Genomic DNA, 14,413 nt, shown 5'->3' on the forward strand with positions numbered 1-14,413 from the left:
TTGAGCCTCGTATTGCCATTGCAATGCTCAGTCTGATCGTGTGGGCGTGTTGATACAAATGTAAATATATTTACATACACAGCTCTAATTGGCGGATAGGATTGTCTAGACTCTAGAGCATACCCCGCTTACCCCTTCAAAGTAGAAGGATACATAAGCAAATGAAAGATGACTGGTCATTGATCAGAATGATCAGATTGTGATGTCATGCTGTGGGCCAAAAACTCCATCCCACCTGAACAGGCTGAAATTCCACTTATTTTTTGTTTGATTTTCTCAAAAGCTCTTACACTAAAAAGGCATTATCATAATGTTCACAATTTTAGAGTGTTATATTGACATTATAGTGTGGAAATATAATAAAGAAAACAGGAAATCACGTTTTTTACTGCACTGCCCCTTTAAATTATTTATCATGTGTGAAATGTGTGTTAAGTCAATAGAGTCTATAAAAATAAAAGCGTGATGTGATTACAGTGTGTTAAGGAAGGTGTTGGAATTTCACCTCAAAATCAATACCTTGCTTTATGGTGTGCTGCAGTCAATCAGAGCCATCACCCTTCCTCTACAACACACACACACACACACACATTCACACACACACACACAGACACACACGCACAGGTCCTGGCTGTCTCATTACTCTACCACACCACAGTCACAGTGAGGTATCCAGGGCCGGCCCTGGGCATAAACGACATAGGTGGTCGCCTAGGTCCCCGGCCGCTAGGGGGCCCCCAACCCCCCAAAAAGTTTTAAAGAACTCAGTTAAGGTCTCAACTTACTGTTGAGTGTTAAAATAGTAGAATACACAAGGTGCAATTTCAAAATTTGGTTGTGCATCAGCAGGTTTCCTCTTGTTAAAGTATGTCAGTCATTGTGTGTCACTCAATTAGCCCATGTCAGCTAAACATTTTATATTGGTAAGTTAGTCTACCCAGCTATCTAAACTTGTAGTAATCATGGCCGAATTACCAACCGGGCACGAAGGGCATGTGCCCAGGGGCCCTGACCTCCAGGGGGCCCCCATTGATTTTATTAGTCACTCTCACTCAGATGTCATATTAACATGGCAAAAGTTGTTGCAAAATTATGTAGAATTTCAGGAAATTTGCTTTACAACTGCAAAATAATTATCTCCACCCCATGGCAAGATGTGTAGAATTGTAGGAAATTAGCTGTAAAACTGAATTGTGTCTCTCCTCCCAATGGCAAAACAAGTAGAATTGCATGAAATCTTTTATAAAATGGCAAAATGTTCTCTACGCCCCATGACAAAATGTGTAGAATTGCAGGAAATTAACTTTAAAACTACATTTCTTTCTCTCTCCCGGGCGGCCCCCCTCAACCAAATCGCACCTAGGGCCCCCAAAAGGCTAGGGCCAGCCTTGGAGGTATCCTTTCTGGTGCTCCTCTATCACGCCTTGTTTTGATGGAACAACAAGCAGGGGTTACATCTAGCAGCCCCATAGTTCATATCTACAGAACAAATATATGATGGGTCAGGATACGGACACTTATTACGTTTCCTATCGTGGTAAACAATCTCATCTCACAGAACAATACATCTGGGAAGAGGGCCAAACAACACTTGTGCATTAGCCCAGATGACTTTCAAGCAAATGGGGCGTTTATGTGAAAACTGAGATAGCTATTTATTTTGGGAAATTCAGAGTGCAATATTTGAAACATTCACCGAAGGATATCCTTTCAGCAAAAACAATTTCTATAGATTTTTTCAGTACAATTTGATTGAACTTGGCAAGGAGGATTCAAGCGTCTGTGCTTTTCCAATAACGATCAGGATGAAATATTACACTAGATGTGCATTTGACCATTTGACCAGTACAATGTAATGTAACGTTCAATGAAACCAGATGTAAAACTATGACCTTATCAAAACATTGATTAACTATCGTTCTGTGGCGTTAACGTCAGTCGTTGTGAAGTGCCTTGAGCACTTGATACTCACACGTCTCATGTCTCATTTTGATGGAGCCCTTGACCCAATGCAGTTTGCATACAGGAAGAACAGATCAGTGGACGATGCTGTACTGACGGTGTTGCACAGTGCAGTGACACACCTGGAGAGGCCTCATTCTTATGTGTGCATCCTTTTCCTGGACTTCTCTGCTTTTAACTGCATGCAGCCTCACCTTTTCTGTGACAAACTCTCCCACCTACAGGTGGACCCCAGCATTACCTTGTGGGTGCTGGACTTCCTGCTGAACAGGGGGCAGTATGTCAAGTTCAACAACACAACATCCCTTCCTCTTTGTACATCTACCAGTTCCCCCCAAGGAACTATCATCTCTCCAGTGCTATTCTCCATATACACCAATAACCTGAGAGGCTCCGACAGGGACTGCTTGGCAGTGAAATATGCAGATGACACCTCCCTTGTCAACGGCTCAGATAACACACTGCATTTCCAAACAGAAGTAAACAGGGTTCATGACTGGTGCAATAACAACTACCTCACATTCAACATCAACAAAACAAAAGAACTGCTCATTGATTTCTAGAGGGAGGCAAACCCAGTGAGCCACCTAGTCCTGGGTGGTGAAGAAGTAGAGAGAGTAGGGAGTTTTAAGTACCTGGGAACCATCATGGACAGCACACTCTCTTTTAATGGCAACACCCAGAACATCAATAAAAAACGACTGTACCTCCTGTGACTGAGACAACTGAATGTCAACACCCAGATACGCTCCAACTACTACACCTGCCATATAGAGAGTGTGCTGACTTTCTGTTTCCTGGCCTGGTACGGTGGGCTGTCATTGGCTAATAAGAGTATCCTCAGACGGACTGTGAACCTAGGGTCCAAGCTCTGCGGGCTGCAGGACAAGGGGAATTCAGGGCCTCTATGATAAACGGGCAAGGGACAAGGCTATGCGCATCATAGAGGACCCCACACACAATCTTGCCCAATGTTTTGAGCTGCTTTGAGCTGTTTTAAAGCCATTGTAATTTACGTAGATGCCCAGTAAACAGGGGACATCCTGAGGACATTCGGCAACTTTCTCATTAGGTCCCTTAAGGGTTTCGGCATGACGTTATCCCACTGACGTTCTGAGAACGTTCTAAGAACGTTGCGTGATGGTCCCAAGGAAATGTTCTCTGGGGGACCTTTGTCTAGTTCCCTGTACGTTCCCATGATGTCACTGAGGACCATGTCAGGACCTTTTTAGGACGTTCTTAGGACTTTCATTTTACTAGTTCTTAGGACGTTGCGTGATGGCCCAATGGAACGTTCTCTGGGGGACATTTGTCTAGTTCGCTGTAAGTGTTTGCGTACCTCATAAAAGGGGGTGCTGTGCGCAAAACCATCTAAAACCAACCACTATCCCACTCTCCTCTCGGTTTATCAGTTTCTCTCTCTCCCTCTCTCTCTGATAGGGGAAACTTGCTGAATGATCAGATAAATGATAGTCAAAGCTTTTCTTTTAGGCTATTTACAGAAAAATAAGTCCTGGATGCTTTGCTAGCAATAGACAACAAGAAATCCACAAGGGCCGACCAATTGGATCCCGGTCTGCTTAAGTGTGCAGCGCCCATCATTGTTGGCTCAATAACCCAAATGTTTTATTCAATATTGTTATCAGGAAATATTCCAAAAGTATGGAAATCAGCTCTTGTGCTGCCAATCCATAAGGGCGGGGATAGTAGTGATCTTAATAATTACTGCCCCATTTCAAGTCTTCATTGTCTAGCTAAGTTTCTTGAATCCTTGGTAAATGTACGACTTTGCTCTTTTTTTATCTGAGAAATGTATTTTGATGTAAACCAATCAGGGTTTAGGCCTGGGCATAGCACTATTACAGCAACCACTTTAGTTGTTAATGATCTTGTCAATGCTTTAGACACTAAAATGAAATGTGCTGCTTTGTTTGTGGACCTGTCAAAAGCTTTTGATACTGTTGATCATACTATTTTATTGAATAAGTTGTCCTCGATAGGCATGAGCTCTGACGCCTGTTCATGGTTTCATGATTATCTTAGTGACAGAACTCAGGCCACCGTGATTGATGGAGTTAAGTCTGAATTTCTTGAAGTGCATAAAGGTGTACCACAGGGGTCGATTTTGGGACCGGTTCTCTTCACTATTTATATAAACACCATTGGTCAATCTATTAAAAAATGTAAACTTGATCTATATGTGGATAATACTATTATGTATGCTATTGTCTCGACTGTTAATCTGGCTGTGTCAAAACTACAGTCAGATTTTATAGCTATGCAGGAATCCCTTGCTGATTTAAAACGAAATACATGTTGTTTTTAAACTCTTGTAAGAATGTTTCAGATGAGCTACATGTTCACTCATTAGATGGTTCTCAATTGAACGTGTTCCCGCATATAAATACTTAGGCATTTGGACTGATATGGATTTGACATTTAAAAAACATATAGATGAGCTGGTTAAGAAGCTAAGATTTAAAGTTGTATTTTTCTACAGAAACAGATCGTGCCTTTCTCTAAGCAGAAGGAAGCTGATTATTCAGTCAACCTTTTTATCTGTTCTTGATTATGGTGATATTATTTATCATGGTGCAGCTGCTACCACTCTTAAACCTACCATAGTGTCCTTCGTTTTGTTACAGGTGACAGTTTTGATACTCATCACTGCATCCTGTATCAAAATGTTGGCTGGACTTCGCTAAAGACCCGTAGATCTCTACATTACTCCCTTTTCGTTTACAAGGCCCTACTTCATAAACTTCCATCTCAACTTTTCTGTTGAAGTATAGACACCCGAGTTGCCTAACCCGTTCACAGGATTGGTTAACTCTTGATGTTCTTCCTAGGGTTTCCACCGAGCTAGCTAAATCTGCTTTCTGTTTTAATGCACCGTATTGTTGGAACAAAATTCTAAATACATTTCATCTTAATGTTCTGGTGTCGTTCGGGCAGTTTAGAGTATTTATTGGGGAATTATTTGTGGAGGAATGTAACTGTTTTCCTGGATTTGTGATGTTTTACTTGTGCTTCTTTTGACTGTGTTTTTGTATTTTAATATATGTATATTTTGTGTATAATGTGTATATTTGTGTTGTATGTTGCAGGGCACATTTGAAAAAGAGACCTAGGTCTCAATATGTCTTCCCTGGTAAAATAAAGGTAAAATAAAAAGTTCCCAGGACGTCACTGAGGACCATGTCAGGACTTTTTTAGGACTTTCTCAGGAACTTCATTTTACTAGTCCTTAGGACATTGCGTGATGGTCCCAATGGAACGTTCTATGGGGAACCTCTTTATAATTCCCGGTTTGACCAGGGGACATTTTTAGGATGTTCTTGGGACATTGTGTCATGGTCCCCTGAAGGTTACCTGAACAAGGTTTTGTCTAGTTCCCGGTTTGGTCCCCTGGAGGTTTTTGCCACGTGATGGTCTCAGGTGTCCCAAACCATGATAAGTAAAGCAATTAAATGGTATGGGGATTTTAAGGTAAGTGGTACGCTGTTCAGTTAAAATAGTGTTTAATAAATGACAATATGATTACATTTGACATGATCACTATTGACCCCTCCTGGGATTTAAACTCACAACCTCTGGATTTAGGGTATGCAGATCTTTCTACAAGCCACCAAGTCTGCAGAATTTCAGAAGTCCCCTACACATTCATTATCTATATTGCATATCTGCACTTAGCAAAATAGTCACATCTGCACTGCTATTTAGGTTATAATATAATATGACAAAAATCTAATTGATTTAATTGACTTATTTCAGCAATTTGAGTTTGGGTTTTCAGTATAGTTGTCTATTGTTGGTGGGACATATTATTCTGTTTTAATGTTACCCCTAAATCACTGCGATAAATATAATCGTTTTTTCTACAGTGTATTTACAGAGCTGAGATTTACTTTGAAGTGCAAAGTGTAGGAATAGGCCTACAGGTGAAATCAGTCACTGATACAGACATGGTGGCGTAGCAGGAAGGTCGGAATGCTGTGAACCAAGAGGTTGAGAGTTCAAATCCCAGGTGAGGACATTGACATTTTACATTTTAGTCATTTAGCAGACGCTCTTATCCAGAGCGACTTACAGTTAGTGAATACATATTTTTTTATACTGGCCCCCCGTGGGAATCGAACCCACAACCCTGGCGTTGCAAACGCCATGCTCTATCAACTGAGCTACATCCCTGCCGGCCATTCCCTCCCCTACCCTGGACGACGCTGGGCCAATTGTGCGCCGCCCATGAGTCTCCCGGTCACGGCCGGCTGCGACAGAGCCTGGATTCGAACCAGGATCTCTAGTGGCACAGTTAGCACTGCTATGCAGTGCCTTAGACCACTGCGCCACTCAGGACATGTTACATAATAATTACTGTATGAATGAACATACACAATGTAATCATGTCAAATATGTAAGTTGAATGCACTGTGTGTGGGTGTGGCATTGCCAAAATATAAAGAGGTGTGACTGGATCAGTGGTTCACCAATCAGGACCATGACCCAAAATCCCAAGAAAGTCCAAAAAATGTCCCCGGGACCAACTGGGAACTAGACAAAACCTCCAGCGGACCATGAGACAATGTCTCTATACCAAGTCCATCATGTGTACACGCCTCTCCGATGGCCTCACTGTCACCATCCCACTTCTGACACCAGTGTAGTGAATTTGGGGGGTAGCTTCGACTGGGACTAGAACCCAAGTCCAGCGACTGTCAAGCCAACACCTTAACCGTTATGCCAAGAGGTTGCTAGGTGTTGGGTTAAGGTTGCTTCAATATGATGGCAATGGGTAACTGTTCTACCACAGCGGGCATGTGTTCGGACATATAAAGTTATGTGAAAACTATTTCTAATATGCATACTTTCAGTTTTTCTAAACTCACTTCACTTCTGCAAAAGAGGGAGGCTCGCGCTGCTTGTGCAAGCACATGCTCAGATCAAATACGCTGCTGGAACTCCGATTAGGGGGTTTATATGTCCTAATAATTTGAAAGACTGCTCAGAAATCCAGGTGTTTTAATCGGCGTATGCTTACTTCGATTATGACCTTATGCCAATTAAGATAAGCAGAATACGGTCTTTACATGACTAATACCATATTCATCCTCCTGTCATAATCAGTTTAACCCTCAAACTACCAACATATTTTACATACAAGGACTACCAACTGGGATAATTCTGACCCCAAAAAGAAACAATCATAGCAAAATATCGACTTAATTCTTATCAAAACATCATTAAACATGTAAATAATGTTATCTGAAATAAAAATGTAAGTATGTTATTTTAGCAAATTCTGACCCCAAAAAGAAACAATCATAGCAAAATATCGACTTAATTCTTATCAAAACATCATTAAACATGTAAATAATGTTATCTGAAATAAAAATGTAAGTATGTTATTTTAGCAAAATGACATTTAATTTTGATACCCAGTAAAACTAAAATATACTTTTTACCTTATATAATGTGCATCTTATTTTCAAAGTACAATCCACGTTAGTACTAAAATCCAGATTTAACATTAAAAAAAAAAAAAAAAATCCTTATTTATGTGGTAAACACGACAGCCATTTAAATGGGCAGTACACCAAAATGTTTAACAATGCTTAATTTCATTGACAAAAAGTGATTCATCCATTGATCCTGAGACAATGACCAACAATATGGCTTAGTTTTCTTTATTTACTTACCCCACAGTGAGCATTAGCGTCGCTGCAAGTGAAACAATGGGAGCGGTAGGGCCTAGGCAGGATGCTTAAAAAAGCATCCACAAAATATCATAACAAGTTGCACATTTGAATATAGGAGGGTATTCTAGTTATTTTCCATAGAATAACTATTTTACAGAGAATGCACACCAATACAGCACTACTGTATGTGTACATTCAGAGGTTAGCTGGTTTCTGTATTACAGTTTTACCAAGTATTTATTACATTTTACATTTTAGTCATTTAGAAGACGCTCTTATCCAGAGCGACTTACAGTTAACGAGTGCATACATTTTTCATACTGGCCCTCCGTGGGAAATGAACCCACAACCCTGGCGTTGCAAGCGCCATGCTCTACCAACTGAGCTACCACTGACTGACATTTCTGAGCTGTTTTGACTGCAACTAAGCATACATCTAAGGTAATTAGATTTTATACACGATCATACCTAGTTAAAACCAGTTATAACCAGTTATAACCATAGGCGAGTGCTCCATCTGTGCAGGTGATCTGTCTATCAGGTCAAGATCACTCCAATAGGTCCCCCTCCACCCTCTGAGGATATGTAAAACGTAATATTATGTTTAGTTTTAATAATATTATATTAGTTTTTTATATTTTCCCTAGAATAAATACTTTTTGGAGAGTACACACCAATACAGCGCTCTGTGTAGATGCAGAGCGTATCTGAGTTCTGTATTGCTGTTCTATCAAGTATTTACAGTGGGGGAAAAAAAGTATTTAGTCAGCCACCAATTGTGCAAGTTCTCCCACTTAAAAAGATGAGAGAGGCCTGTAATTTTCATCATAGGTACACGTCAACTATGACAGACAAATTTAGATTTTTTTTCTCCAGACAATCACATTGTAGGATTTTTAATGAATTTATTTGCAAATTATGGTGGAAAATAAGTATTTGGTCACCTACAAACAAGCAAGATTTCTGGCTCTCACAGACCTGTAACTTCTTCTTTAAGAGGCTCCTCTGTCCTCCACTCGTTACCTGTATTAATGGCACCTGTTTGAACTTGTTATCAGTATAAAAGACACCTGTCCACAACCTCAAACAGTCACACTCCAAACTCCACTATGGCCAAGACCAAAGAGCTGTCAAAGGACACCAGAAACAAAATTGTAGACCTGCACCAGGCTGGGAAGACTGAATCTGCAATAGGTAAGCAGCTTGGTTTGAAGAAATCAACAGTGGGAGCAATTATTAGGAAATGGAAGACATACAAGACCACTGATAATCTCCCTCGATCTGGGGCTCCACGCAAGATCTCACCCCGTGGGGTCAAAATAATCACAAGAACGGTGAGCAAAAATCCCAGAACCACACGGGGGGACCTAGTGAATGACCTGCAGAGAGCTGGGACCAAAGTAACAAAGCCTACCATCAGTAACACACTACGCCGCCAGGGACTCAAATCCTGCAGTGCCAGACGTGTCCCCCTGCTTAAGCCAGTACATGTCCAGGCCCGTCTGAAGTTTGCTAGAGTGCATTTGGATGATCCAGAAGAGGATTGGGAGAATGTCATATGGTCAGATGAAACCAAAATAGAACTTTTTGGTAAAAACTCTGGAGGACAAAGAATGCTGAGTTGGAGGACAAAGAATGCTGAGTTGCATCCAAAGAACACCATACCTACTGTGAAGCATGGGGGTGGAAACATCATGCTTGGGGGCTGTTTTTCTGCAAAGGGACCAGGACGACTGATCCGTGTAAAGGAAAGAATGAATGGGGCCATGTATCGTGAGATTTTGAGTGAAAACCTCCTCCCATCAGCAAGGGCATTGAAGATGAAACGTGGCTGGGTCTTTCAGCATGACAATGATCCCAAACACACCGCCCGGGCAACGAAGGAGTGGCTTCGTAAGAAGTATTTCAAGGTCCTGGAGTGGCCTAGCCAGTCTCCAGATCTCAACCCCATAGAAAATCTTTGGAGGGAGTTGAAAGTCTGTGTTGCCCAGCGACAGCCCAAAAACATCACTGCTCTAGAGGAGATCTGCATGGAGGAATGGGCCAAAATACCAGCAACAGTGTGTGAAAACCTTGTGAAGACTTACAGAAAACGTTTGACCTGTGTCATTGCCAACAAAGGGTATATAACAAAGTATTGAGAAACTTTTGTTATTGACCAAATACTTATTTTCCACCATAATTTGCAAATAAATTCATTAAAAATCGTACAATGTGATTTTCTGGAAATGTTTTTCTCATTTTGTCTGTCATAGTTGACGTGTACCTATATGATGAAAATTACAGGCCTCTCTCATCTTTTTAAGTGGGAGAACTTGCACAATTGGTGGCTGACTAAATACCTTTTTCCCCCACTGTATACTATTGGCAGACTTTGTATACCATTGGCAGATTTCTATACGCAAAAAAATAAGGTAATTTTTACACAGTCATATGATAGATGGTATAGAAAAACCCAATCTTAGGCAAGTACATGTGGAGCTATATCTTTGCAGATGATCTGTCTATCTAGTGGAAATTACTGATACAGGTCCCCCTCCACCCTCTGGTGGTATGGATACGTTGTTATTATGTCTCCAGGGAAAACTAGATAAAAATAAAAATCCTTTCTATCAAATTACTATAGGAGGAATTAGATGTTTACATTTTTTAAAAGTCCATATTGATACAGTAACACTAAACAATGATTTGAATGTATTAAGAACAAGTTGATTGACAAAGTCATGAAAAATTTGAAGAATTTAAAAAACCACTTTTGGGCTATATGATACAAAAATATGCCTATGGGGTCAAAATGAACCCAGTTGGTAGTTTGAGGGTTAATATTGAATTATTAGTATGCGCGTAAACATACTCAATGGGGCCCAGGACAAACTCTTCTGGGCAGCATACATGTTTCTATTAGAAAAAAAATCTTGCCATGAGGTTTGTAGGTCAACTACTAAAAGACCATTGCCTTGATGTACTGTATATTTTGTAAGACAATTGTACTTCTTGGAATTGCAATGTTGTAATGTTTCTCAGTGTTTCTTGTGTCTTGGTATGTTGTCTCTCATTTGCAGTGTGACAGACAGGGATGGTTCCGAAATGGCACGGAATTAATACATTGCACTACTTTTGACCAAAGCTCATCTACACTGTATTCCATACATATTGTACTACTTTTAACCAGGGTCCTTGGGCTCTGTACAGGGAATAGGGTGCCATTTCAGACACAGCCAGGGTCTTACTGGGCTGAGTGTTACAGTGGGCTCTTTTGGGAGCTTTGTGTTAGAGCTGAAGTAGTGAGTTCATAGTAGTTCAACATGATTATGTAATACTCAATGTCCTCCCTCGCTCTCCTATTTATTGTGGTGGGATTAGTGGATAAGACAGAACTTTGGTAAACATATTGAAACAACTCAGATCCAGTGGGAGACTTGATTCTGGCTGAAGCTTGCAGTTGCTATGGTTGTTGATGTTTCAGTGTCAAACCTGCCTCGGGACACACAGGCTTAGTTGAGATAATTCTGTCCTAATTCAAATATTCAAACCGAACCAGATGTCTTTCTTCAAGCAAGTATACATCACAAAGATCAAATAAGGGGTGCTTATGTACAGTGAGGGAAAAAAGTATTTGATCCCCTGCTGATTTTGTACGTTTGCCCACTGACAAAGTAATGATCAGTCTATCATTTTAATGGTAGGTTTATTTGAGCAGTGAGAGACAGAATAACAACAAAAAAATCAAAAATCAAAACCCTTGTTGGCAATCACAGAGGTCAGACGTTTCTTGTAGTTGGCCACCAGGTTTGTACACATCTCAGGAGGGATTTTGTCCCACTCCTCTTTGCAGATCTTCTCCAAGTCATTAAGGTTTCGAGCCTGACATTTGGCAACTCGAACCTTCAGCTCCCTCCACAGATTTTCTATGGGATTAAGGTCTGGAGACTGGCTAGGCCACTCCAGGACCTTAATGTGCTTCTTCTTGAGCCACTCCTTTGTTGCCTTGGCCGTGTGTTTTGGGTCATTGTCATGCTGGAATACCCATCCACGACCCATTTTCAATGCCCTGGCTGAGGGAAGGAGGTTCTCACCCAAGATTTGACGGTACATGGCTCAATCCATCGTCCCTTTGATGCAGTGAAGTTGTCCTGTCCCCTTAGCAGAAAAACACCCCCAAAGCATAATGTTTCCACCTCCATGTTTGACGGTGGGGATGGTGTTCTTGTGTCATATGCAGCATTCCTCCTCCTCCAAACACGGCGAGTTGAGTAGATGCCAAAGAGCTTGATTTTGGTCTCATCTGACCACAACACTTTCACCCAGTTCTCCTCTGAATCATTCAGATGTTCCTTGGCAAACTTCAGACGGGCCTGTATATGTGCTTTCTTGAGCAGGGGGACCTTGCGGGCGCTGCAGGATTTCAGTCCTTCACGGCGTAGTGTGTTACCAATTGTTTTCTTGGTGACTATGGTCCCAGCTGCCTTGAGATCATTGACAAGATCCTCCTGTGTAGTTCTGGGCTGATTCCTCACCATTCTCATGATCATTACAACTCCACGTGGTGAGATCTTGCATGGAGCCCCAGGCCGAGGGAGATTGACAGTTATTTTGTGTTTCTTCCATTTGGGAATAATCGCACAAACTGTTGTCACCTTCTCACCAAGCTGCTTGGCGATGGTCTTGTAGCCCATTCCAGCCTTGTGTAGGTCTACAATCTTCTCCCTGACATCCTTGGAGAGCTCTTTGGTCTTGGCCATGGTGGAGAGTTTGGAATCTAATTGATTAATTGCTTCTGTGGACAGGTGTCTTTTATACAGGTAACAAGCTGAAATTAGGAGCACTCCTTTTAAGAGTGTGCTCCTAATCTCAGCTCGTTACCTGTATAAAAGACACCTGGGAGCCAGAAAACTTTCTGATTGAGAGGGGTTCAAATACTTATTTCCCTCATTAAAATGCAAATCAATTTATAACATTTTTGACATGCGTTTTTCTGGATTTTTGTTTTGTTATTCTGTCTCTCACTGTTCAAATAAACCTACCATTAAAATTATAGACTGATCATTTCTTTGTCAGTGGGCAAACGTACAAAATCAGCAGGGGATCAAATACTTTTTTCCCTCACTGTATGTCCTATTTCATTGTATGTACAAGTGGGTAACCTGTACATGTGTGAGACGGAAATGTGTTTTTGCATATCCCAACTCCCCCTGGGAGTGGGGTCACAGGCAGGGATCAGCCATTATTGATGGCAACCCTGGATTGATTAGGGTTAAGTGCCTTGCTCAAGGTCAGATTGACAGATGTTTCACCTTGTTGGCTCAGGGATTCAAACTAACAACCTTTCGGTTAGTGGCCCTACGCTCTAATCTCTAGGCTACCTGCCAATTTACACATCTGTATTGTAAATCAAATCATTTGGGAGAGGTGTCATGTGCATGCCATTTCTCTTTCTCTGTAATTTATCTAAATAAAAATAATATATCTCCAAGATTTTCCATTACTTAACTCTCTCTCAGACACATAATGAACTCTCCCTCCGAATAAAATGAAGATATTTTAGTTTTAACAATCTGAAAATTAGACAACTCACAAACTATACTGGAACCCACATTTCCAGTAATTGCTTTGAAAAACAATTATGATAGACCTTGGTTCCAATTTCCAATTTCATTACAATCAATTCCCCCCCATAATTCAGCTTGTGACATTTATTTTATCGCAGTCCATGAATCAGCTTTTCTTACTGGATCTGTCACTCCTATATAAATCACTCTGCTGAAATCTTCTGAAATCAACATCTGAATATTAAAGACTGTGATAAATGCAGATCAATGCAGCTGACCACCTTGGGAAAACTATGAGAGAACTCTGGAGTTTTCAGAATGTATTTATCCATTGAAGCAAAGTCAGGGATATACTGTATATCAATATTAAAGCTGAACTTCCTCGCCTGAGGATTTCATCACTAAACGCCCACAAACGTCCAATGTTGCTGACCCTGCTGGTGCAGCATATTAACACAGAAATGATTATTTCTCTCTTCCTAGTTGTGAGTCTGGGTATCCATCAGAGAGAACAGTGCATGTGTTGTCAGTATTTCAAGACAGATGTTTCTGAAACGTTCATGTATATTCTCTGATCTAGCTTGGAATACTGTTGCTTTTTTTGTACAAAACCCTGTATGCAGTACAACATGAGGTCTCACATTTCAAAACAATGCATTAGCTCCTCTCTATATTATGCCTTGGTGTTCTCAAGAGCCTGTCACAGTATTTCATTTATCATACCGGGGATTATGGCATCGCTCCCAGCTTCCGGAAATACACATGGCGGCACATGGTGATCATTACGTCTGTATATGCTGTAACAACCCGTCCATGCTACTCTGAGAAGAACACTACACCATAAAATATTGAGCTACAACACATGTAGATTGATTATTGTCTATGGGGCTGCCCAACACCATATCTCTATTGCGAATAAGCCCCATTCATTAATCACATGAAAACAAGCAACCATCCTTTAAACAGTGGAAAGAGCGAGTGGGACACCCACACCTTCATAAGCAGGAACCTGATGAGCCTTAATCTGTGGACAGAGACCTGTATGAACGAACGCCTTCTTACCTCTGGATCCGGGACCTGGGAGAGCACAGCGGAGATGCAGAAGGAGAGTAGAGCTGCCCCCAAGCCCAGCAGTGCCGGCTGGGGATGGGGACACGAAGGAGGCTGTTCCCCAGCTGCCATTCTTTCCCCCTTAATTTCTCCCTG

The 14,413-nt window shown here is 41.2% G+C and overlaps 1 protein-coding gene across 1 annotated transcript in view; it reads right to left on the reverse strand.

Moving 5' to 3' along the window:
* Nucleotides 1–14,389, reverse strand: part of LOC311146552 (transmembrane inner ear expressed protein-like) — a gene marked incomplete at both ends in the record, with an annotated part of 28,015 nt that extends 13,626 nt beyond the window's left edge. Inside the window, one exon of the mRNA XM_084183070.1 lies at nucleotides 14,270–14,389. Within this exon, the coding sequence (XP_084039196.1) occupies nucleotides 14,270–14,389 (120 nt within the window). The remainder of the gene's footprint in view (nucleotides 1–14,269) is intronic.
* Between the last annotated feature and the right edge of the window lie 24 nt (nucleotides 14,390–14,413).

The sequence above is a fragment of the Coregonus lavaretus genome (genome assembly GCF_964263955.1).
Source record: "Coregonus lavaretus genome assembly, chromosome: 19".
Taxonomy (NCBI): Eukaryota; Metazoa; Chordata; class Actinopteri; order Salmoniformes; family Salmonidae; genus Coregonus; species Coregonus lavaretus.